The sequence below is a fragment of the Bombina bombina genome, chromosome 10 (assembly GCF_027579735.1).
Source record: "Bombina bombina isolate aBomBom1 chromosome 10, aBomBom1.pri, whole genome shotgun sequence".
NCBI classification, from domain to species: domain Eukaryota; kingdom Metazoa; phylum Chordata; class Amphibia; order Anura; family Bombinatoridae; genus Bombina; species Bombina bombina.
Genome location: NC_069508.1, coordinates 196,515,701 through 196,525,767, shown reverse-complemented (window position 1 = coordinate 196,525,767; position 10,067 = coordinate 196,515,701). Strand labels below are relative to the sequence as shown.

Below are 10,067 nucleotides of genomic sequence, written 5' to 3'. Positions count from 1 at the left end.
AACCAGCACCTGAGGTTTATTATAAGTAGTATTTAAATAGAAAGAAAAGATATAGTAAGGTTGTGATTCATAACCTTAGTATATCTTTTCTTTCTGATTAAATAATAGGAAAGGGAAAATATTTAGTTTGATTAAAATTAGTGGCTTGTCAAGAGACTGCTAGCAATATTGGGTGATAAGTTATGGAATAAATAAAGCCTGAGTGAAATACTGGATGTGTATCTTCTGCATCTGTATAATAACACCCAGCTCTATACAAAGACACAGAAGTGACACTGTGTATAGCCAGACAAGGGCTGGTTATAGGATCAGTGGTATCTGCATCAGTATAATAAAATTCAGCACTATAAAATAATAGTTTTAATTGTAAATGTACCTTGGTGTCCTTCACTTAAGGTCTTTACTTTAGAAAATGTCCACCACAGCCTTGGCTCGTGCCTATCCCTGTCTCAGTTATATTAATATACTTTTACCTCTGTGGTTACCTTGTATCTAAGCCTCTGCAGACTGCTCCTTATCTCAGTTATATTAATATACTTTTTACCTCTGTAATTACCTTGTATCTAAGCCTCTGCTGACTGTCCCTTATTTCAGTTATATTAATATACTTTTTTCCTCTGTGATTACTTGTATCTTAGCCTCTGCAGACTGCTCCTTATCTCAGTTATATTAATATACTTTTTACCTGTGGGATTACCCTGTATCTAAGCCACTGCAGACTGCCCCTTATCTCAGTTATATTAATATACTTCTTACCTCTGTGATTACCCTGTATCTAAGCTTCTGCAGACTGCCCCTTATCTCAATTATATTAATATACTTTTTACCTCTGTGATTACCTTGTATCTAAGCCTCTGCAGACTGCCCCTTATCTCAGTTATATTAATATACATTTACATCTGTGATTACCTTGTATCAATGCCTCAGCAGACTGCCCCTTATCTCAGTTATATTAATATACTTTTTACCTATGTGATTACCTTGTATCTAAGCCTCTGCAGACTGCTCCTCATCTCAGTTATATTAATATACTTTTTACCTATGTGATTACATTGTATCTAAGCCTCTGCAGACTGCCTCCTTATTTCAGTTCTTTTGACAGACTTGCATTTAACCAATCAGTGCTCCATGGGAGTGGCACACTTGATGTGTTTGTTTTATATTTTGTGACTTTCCAGGGTCTGTAACTCTGGACCGAAAGTGGTTTGTAATTCCACTTCCGGTTTGGCGATTTTCTCAGTGTTGGCATGTTTGAATAGCTACTGGGTCTTATGGACTATTTTGGCCTCATCTTTATCTTGCAAGCTTGCAATCATTTTTAGTATACCGCAGCGGTCTAGTTGAGGGGTGTGCAGCACACCTAGGGAGGCAGTATTTTATTGCTATGTGTTTTCTGTTTGTGTTTTTTTATTAAAACCCATTTGTTGTGCTGACTCGTGCCTGTAGCGGTCCTACTTTAAGGGGTATTCTGTCCTACTATATTTTTGTGTGGGGTCCTAAGAGTGCTGAAGTCTCTTTCTTTCTTTCAGGATTTTTTCATGAATTCTGATTTTTCTCTCTTTTTGTTTACTTCAATAAGAGGGTCTGCACCATAACTCATTTGCAGCCTGACAATCTGCTGAGTTTACCCATATGGTATTCCTCTATATCCCATACACTTGTTAATGAGGCTATACTATGATATATCTCTCCCTATTTTCTGATATTTACGTAGATAGATAGATAGATAGATACATATGTGTATATATATATATATATATATATAAAAAAATATAGATGATAGATAGATTGATGATAGATGATAGATAGATAGATAGATAGATAGATAGATAGATAGATATAAAATATCCCATATGGATTCAGCACTCACTCAAAGAATATCAGCATCCGGGTGCACTTAAACCCAATCACATGTAACCTGTAGAAACAAGGCACTCTCCGTTTTCAAAAAAATCTATAGATATATAGATACACTATCAAGAATGTTGAATGTTCAAATACAGTAGACAAAATACATTACCCTATTTTGAATAGCTTATCCTTAGCTGACGCCTTTAACTTGTGTTACTGTTATTTTTAATTTTTATTACATTGCAGATATATCGCATTTTATGGGGAAAAAAATCCCTTAAACATAAGGCAAAATGGCTGCATGAACAAATGTTATTCAGTATTCACATAATGTCTGTTACTTTCCTTTTTTTTGATAAATGACCACCCCATAAATGTTTGATTTATATGCAAAATATAGCATTTTCATAGCAAACATCTCATATTTAAGGTTCAGGTCTTATTTGCAATTTACTTTTTCTTTGCTGAAGTATAGAATAAAATGGAATTCTTCCTGTAAAAAACAATGTAAAATATTTTCCTTCAAATCTAGGCAGAGCCTGTAATTTTGGATTTGCGAGATCTGTTCCAGCTTATCTATGAACTGAAACAGAGGGAAGAAATTGAAAAAAAAGCACAAAAAGACAAGCAATGTGAACAAGCAGTATATCAGGTAATTGGCTAGAATCTTAAATGTGTAGATCAATGAAACAACATCATTTTTCAAAGTATAAATTGTAAGTATCAGAGAATGTTTCAGCACATTTGTCAAAAATAATGAAAACGGTCTGCAGTTGCTTTCTTGATTGTTAAATGTTTATCAAATATTCAACAATCATTTTTTGTATAGAAATATGTTATTTTTTTAATTTCTTGAATTTAATCTTCAACCTTCAAATATTTATACACTAATGTTCAAATGTTGTTTCTCATACATTTTAGTATAAGGCTATATGGTATGGTAATCAGTTTTCAAATGTAATATCCAAATGTTACATTCAATTTTCAAATAACATCTAAGATGTAATTATTTCATTTGATATCAGAATAGTAGTATTCAGTGTTCAAATTAAATATTCACATTCATTCTATGGAAACATTTGAATGGCAGAACAAATATCAAGGAGAACATTTGTTCAACAGTTCAAATGTCAAATTTGTAACATTAGTCATTCTCTAATTAGCAGAAAATTACATTTTGTAGCAGCAATATTAGTATCTGATATTTTACTAACCTGTGTTCCCGGAAATACTAAATTCTAGTATTTTATTCTTATTGAAAAAAATGTTTATGAATGTATTAATATCTTTATGTCCAGCTACATGGAAGTACAATATTTATATTGATTATTTTTTACCTAACCAGCTTCCTAAGAATTCTCTGCTATATCTTTTTCTTTTCCTTATTTTTGGTGGCAGTTTTCAAACTTCTTTGCTTTTTTATGTTACTTTCTTTTCCTATTTTCTCTCTTCAAACGTCAGACAATTTTGGAAGAAGATGTAGAAGATCCTGTGTACCAGGTAACTTCTCCAGTCAAACCTGCATATGCTGGCTCTTGGTTAGTTACAAACAAGATGATTGTAAATTATTCACCGTAGCCACAAAGAACACAGCAGAGCAAAGCTGTTGTTTACCGAGACCTTTCTCTTAGAAATGGAGATCTGGAATAGTCAGGTTCTCCTTGTCACTTTCTAAGACTTAGATGAGTTGTAGCATTCATTATTTATTTATTTTTTATTATTTAGTTCTCTTAAACTGTAGGCATTGTGTAGAGATATTGTACAAACACACACACATGTATATATATATTAGCATTGACCTCTCTATCAATCTATTTATCTATCTATCTATCTATCTATCTATCTATCTATCTATCTAGTTGTGCAACACCAAATAATTAATTTTAAACTAATTATTTGTAACAAATATTCTCAAAAATTAGTTTTTCAGTTTTTTACTGCATATTTGGCTTACAATAGCACCCTGTGAGAGCCGCTCTAATCCCGATTCTCTTTTACAGACTCAGGGTTACTCAAACAGGGAGCTTTTCCTTTAGCGCAAGCTCTGGGATCCACCGTCCTAAGGCTCCTATTTATATGACCCTGGAGTAGGGATTAACGTGGCTCCCTAGTGCGCTATAGGTTATTATAGTTCATTTAAAAGCTCATTTAAAGGAAACAAATATATACTTATGAATTTTGCTAGTATTTATTCCTTTTTTTAAAATGAGTTAGTGCATTCATTTGGATATTTGTTTTGTGAAAGCGAAACAAATATCTGTATTCTCGTTACAAATATGATTGCATATGTCTACTATCTATATATACATCATTCAGTTGCATGGCGCTCTTTCATCTCACTATCTATCTATTTATCTATCTATCTATCTTTCATCTATCTATCTATCGAGTTGAGTGGCATTGGCCAGTATATGTTTTTATGTAGATGAACACACTGTAAATATTCAGTTAATAAAATATTGAGCACAATGCACAGAAAAGCAACAGATTATCACAGCTTCAGTTGGAACTAGAGACCATTGTTAGGCTTCGCTATTATTCCCCACAGCTTGTTTTTTTATGGCTTTGACGACAAACAGCAGACTGGCAGTAGCATTGTTTCAATATTAATCCAGAATTAATAAGCTCAGTGAGCCAAATCAGATTATCTAGATCAAGTAGAAGTGACACAGTGGCAGTAAATTAATCTAAATCATTACACAAAAGCATCAATGTCAAATCCTCTGCATCACTGTGGCATGTTCCAATCAAGTAAACTCCGGCCTTTCTAAAAAAAAATGACTTTCTGTAATTGAAGGAGCATTCATTCTTATTGAAACAAAAATATATAAAATAGACCTAAACTGTTGTTTGTTTCTAATTTCTCAATCTTGTTTTATTTCTTGTAAAAACAATGAGCTAGATTCATAGATGATCATGATGTTTTGTAGAGGGGACTCATCGGGAAGGTGAGATTATTGAGCAGTATTTCAGTGCCCAATACAAAAAAATCTCACAAATGGAACAAAAACCTATTGCTTAGTGTTTAAAACAATTGCAACAAAATTAGGAAAAACACTTAGAACACATTTAAAGGGTCTAAAACTATCAACCCTACACTACAGTGTGGATAACCCTTGAAAATGTATTAAACACACAGTAGAATACGCTCAACTCTCAGGACCCATAGAGCACTGCAGGTCCTGAGCGGAAGCCACCATTGATCTGTTTAGCAGTGCTCGCTGCATAGCTAAGTCATGAGAATATCGCTGTTGATTGGATCAGCTGCAGTTTCCACTCAGGACAGGCAGTGCTCTGTGGATCCTGAGCAGTACTTTTGATGTGTGTTACATTTCTCTGTGGTGGCAAAACACATAATAGTGTAGGGTCTCTAGTCTTAACAATAACATGCTGTAATGAAGTAAAGCATGTTATTTTTTTACTATTATGACCCTTTTTGTGTATAGTAAAATATATTCATATCTGTGTGGTTGTAGAAGAGTAGTCTTGCTGAAGAGAAAGGAAAGCATTTCGGAGACGTTGCCAATATGAGACAGGCCGACTATTGGAATTCTGTGAGCGTGGTCAGTATTTTTAGCTACAATAAGGTGTAGATAAGGTGTAGATTTATCATAAGGTGAATTCCCCTTTCGGTTGTAGGCTCACTCTTTGGAGCCTGCGACTGATATTTGCCAAGATGCACTTCCTAAACCCTCTCCACCATCTTAGAGTTGGCTAATTAACCTCAGTCCTGAATGATTTGACTTTCAACAATTAGTTGCACCAGACCAGGGGGCAGTATTGTGCTAGTGGACATTTGTGCAATGCTAAATATGGGGAACAAATGTGCTCTACAATTTGAAATCTTGTTCGGACAGGTTCACTACCTGAGAAACTTGTCCCTCCTTTCAATGATATATCTGGTCCTAACACCAAGCTTGTATTTAAACTTTTTAATGATCCTGTGAAGTTACTCATCTCACGGTCATGTGTTGCTATTTTAAATCAGACAAGGTTTTCTTGATTTTTTTCTTTTACCTTTTTCAAGCTTTTTGTTACTTTGTTTTTTCATATGTAGTTTTGTAGGATTTTGCTGGTGTTTTTGTGATGCCAATTTCCTTTACAGTTGAGCTTGTTCTATGCACTGGGAAGTTAACATAAACTAAAGAAATTCTGTTCCATTTATTACAATAGAGAATTGCTCGCACCTCACAAATGTGACAAGCATCATGCACAAATCTCTTTGAATTGTACATTTTTTGAGCTGCAATATTGAATGTAGTCCATTGTCTCTTAGGGCCAGATGATCTAAAGGTCTCTGGGCTGGCGAGATTATTAAAGAATGCTGCCGGTACATTTATTTTTCTGGTTGAATGATCTAAAGGGGTGTAGATTATTTTTTTTGGGCAGGTGATTCCTTCATTGCACAATTAAATTTGTACTTTAAAAATCTTACAAAACTAGTAATTGAACCATTCACACAAAAATATGCAAGGAAAACATTTTTTTTGGGGTGCATCAAAAATTGTAACAAATTATTCACCAAAAATCATAACAGGAATAAATTGTATTAAATTTAAATTTAAATGCAAAAAAAAAACCAGGCACACAGAAATGTGTACTTATAAGTACAAAATATAAAGCGAAATTGTTGTTTTTTCGTAAAATGGACTGAACATGGGGGTTCCATGAGAGTATTTGAAATGGTCTCTCTATCCCCAGTAATTCTGTAAAGATTTTTGCACTACAGATCTCACTAAAAGGTGGCGAGCTTTTCTCAAAACACTCAAAATACTTATAACCCTAATAGAAAAACACAAACGCAAACGAAAATATAGGCACTTGTCATTTTCTATATATGCAGAAAGCAGCGTAATGGGATTTATATTGGCTGCAGGATTTACTTTTTAAAGTGCGCTCACTGCTAACTTTGCTTTATGGAGCACTGTCCCATCCCAGCAAGCTCTATTACTGTCAATAGGAGACATCTCGCCGCTCACAAGGACTGCCCCCTTGTTTACAAAAATTCCACCAGGCAACCCCTGGGAGGGTCAGTGTAGAAAACCACGCCTGGTCTGATGAAGTTTAGATCATCATTCCCTCTGTGATTCATTTTTGTTTTAAATATGTACGAATAATAAAGACAAGGTTTTTAACATATATGCTGAATTAAAATACAGTATAATGATACACAGGGCTAAATTCACTAATAGATAACCAGCATCTCTTGCTTTACCAGCTTCTATGTTTTTCTATGCAGATCCTTCATATACCTCCCAATATTTACCTAATACCTCCGGGACTGGAAGGCATGGGCTCATTTATATATACTTTAAGGGGCAATAAGGGTTATTTTGTAGCCATATTTAAAGGAGAGTCATAGGTGTTTGGTGGTCAGGGTTGTTCAGATAAGACCGCTGCTCCTAAACTTGTACGCCACCACTGAGGTGACAGACAGCAATCAGCCGATCAGATACGATCGGGTTGATTGACACTCCCTGCTAGCGGCCGATTGGCCGTGGATCTGCAGGGGACGGCATTGCACAAGCATTTCACTAGACAGGGCAGTTGGGAACTCACAAAGCTTGAAAGGACATGAAACTCAAAATATGTTCTTTCATGATTCAGATAGAACATACGATTGTAAACAAATTTCCAAATTACCCATATTATCAAATTTGCTTTATTCTCTTTGTATCCTTTGATGAAAGAACTGCAATGTACTATTAGGAGCTAGCTGGACACATTAAGTAAGCCAATGACAAGAGGCATATATGTATAGCCACTAATCATTAGTTAGTTCCTAGAAGTGCAAGAAAGGATACAAAGCAAACTAGCGGCCAGATTACGAGTTTTGCGGTAAGAGGGATGTGTTGCTAACTTGCACGTTATTGTCACCGCTCAGTTACCTACAGCGCTGGTATTAAAGGTTTTCATAAACCCGGCGTTAACAGGCAAGAAGTGAGCATAGAGCAAAATTGTGCTCCATACCACACTCCAATACCAGCACTGCTTAAGACATCAGTGAGCTGGTTGCACGTGCTTGTGCACGATTTTCCCATAGACATCAATGGCGAGAGCCGGCTGAAAAGAAGCCTAACAACTGCAATAAAGCAGCGTAAAGCTCAGTAACGCAGCCCCATTGATTCCTATGGGGAAACAAAATTTATGTTTACACCTAACACCCTAACATAAACCCCGAGTCTAAACACCCCTAATCTTACACTTATTAACCCCTAATCTACCGCCCCGACATTGCCACCACCTACATTATACTTATAAACCCCTAATCTGCCGCTCCGGACATCGCCACCACTATAATAAACATATTAACCCCTAAACCGCCGCCCTCCTGCATCACAAACATTAGTTAAATATTATTAACCCCTAATCTGCTGCCCCCAACGTCGCCGCCACTATACTATATTTATTAACCCCTAAACCTAAGTCTAACCCTAACAACCCCTAACTTAAATATAATTAAAATAAATCTAAATAAAACCTACTATTAATAACTAAATAATTCCTATTTAAAACTAAATACTTACCTGTAAAATAAACCCTAAGCTAGCTACAATATAACTAATAGTTACATTGTAGCTAGCTTAGGGTTTGTTATTATTTTACAGGCAAGTTTGTATTTATTTTAACTAGGTAGAATAGTTAGTAAATAGTTATTAACTATTTACTAACTACCTAGCTAAAATAAATACAAATTTACCTGTAAAATAAAACCTAACCTGTCTTACACTAACACCTAACCTTACACTACAATTAAATAAATTACCTAAATTAAAAAAATGAAATACAATTACCTAAATTGCAAAAAAACAAACACTAAATTGCACAAAATAAAAAAACAAATTACAAGATACTTAAACTAATTACACCTAATCTAATAGCCCTATCAAAATAAAAAAAAACCTAGCCTAAACTAAACTACCAATAGCCCTTAAAAGGGCCTTTTGCAGGGCATTGCCCCAAAGAAATCAGCTCTTTTACCTGTAAAAAAAATACAAACAACCCCCCAACAGTAAAACCCACCACCCACACAACCAACCCCACAAATAAAACCCTAACTAAAAAAACCTAAGCTCCCCATTGCCTTGAAAAGGGCATTTGGATGGGCATTGCCCTTAAAAGGGATTTTAGCTCTATTGCAGCCAAAAGCCCTAACCTAAAAATAAAACCCACCCAATAAACCCTTAGAAAAACCTAACACTAACCCCTGAAGATCCACTTACAGTTTTGAAGAGCTGACATAAATCCTCAACGAAGCCGGGAGAAGTCCTCATCGAAGCGGCAAGAAGTGCTCAATGAAGCTGGGAGACGGGAGAAGTGGTCCTCAAGATGGGCAGAAGTCTTCATCCAGATGGCATCTTCTATCTTCATCAATCCGGCGCGGAGCGGGTCCATCTTCAAGACATCCAGCGTGGAGCATCCTCTTCTGCCAATGACTACCCAATGAATGAAGGTTCCTTTAAGTGACGTCATCCAAGATGGCGTCCCTTAGATTCCGATTGGCTGATAGAATTCTATCAGTCAATTGGAATTAAGGTTGAAAAAATCCTATTGGCTGATGCAATCAGATGATTGGGACAGACAATAGAATGCGAGCTCAATCCTATTGGCTGATTGGATCAGCCAATAGTATTTTTCCTATTGGAACAGCCAATAGAATGTGAGCTCAATCCTATTGGCTGATTGGATCAGCCAATAGGATTGAAGTTCAATCCCATTGGCTGATTGCATCAGCCAATAGGATTTTTTCAACCTTAATTCCGATTGGCTGATAGAATTCTATCAGCCAATCGGAATCTAAGGGACACCATCTTGGATGACGTCACTTAAAGGAACCTTCATTTGTCGGGTAGTTGCCGGCAGAAGAGGATGCTCCACTCTGGATGTCTTGAAGATGGACCCGCTCCGCGCCAGACAGATGAAGATAGAATATGTCGTCTGGATGAAAACTTCTGCCCATCTTGAGGACCACTTCTCCCGGCTTTGATGAAGACTTCTCCCGGCTTCATTGAGGACTTCTTGCCGCTTCAATGAGGAGTCAGACTTCTCCCGGCTTCGTTGAGGATGGATGTTGGCTCTTCAAAACTGTAAGTGGATCTTCAGGGGTTAGTGTTAGGTTTTTTTAAGGGTTTATTGGGTGAGTTTTATTTTTAGGTTAGGGCTTTGGGCTGCAATAGAGCTAAATGCCCTTTTAAGGCAATGCCCATCCAAATGCC

The 10,067-nt window shown here is 36.1% G+C and overlaps 1 protein-coding gene across 1 annotated transcript in view; it reads left to right on the top strand.

Moving 5' to 3' along the window:
* DAB1 (DAB adaptor protein 1) overlaps positions 1 to 10,067 on the top strand; it is a 411,660-nt gene that overhangs the window by 281,801 nt on the left and 119,792 nt on the right. The window contains exons 5-6 of the mRNA XM_053694085.1: positions 2,384 to 2,503; positions 3,313 to 3,351. Of these exons, the coding sequence (XP_053550060.1) occupies positions 2,384 to 2,503; positions 3,313 to 3,351 (159 nt within the window). The remainder of the gene's footprint in view (positions 1 to 2,383; positions 2,504 to 3,312; positions 3,352 to 10,067) is intronic.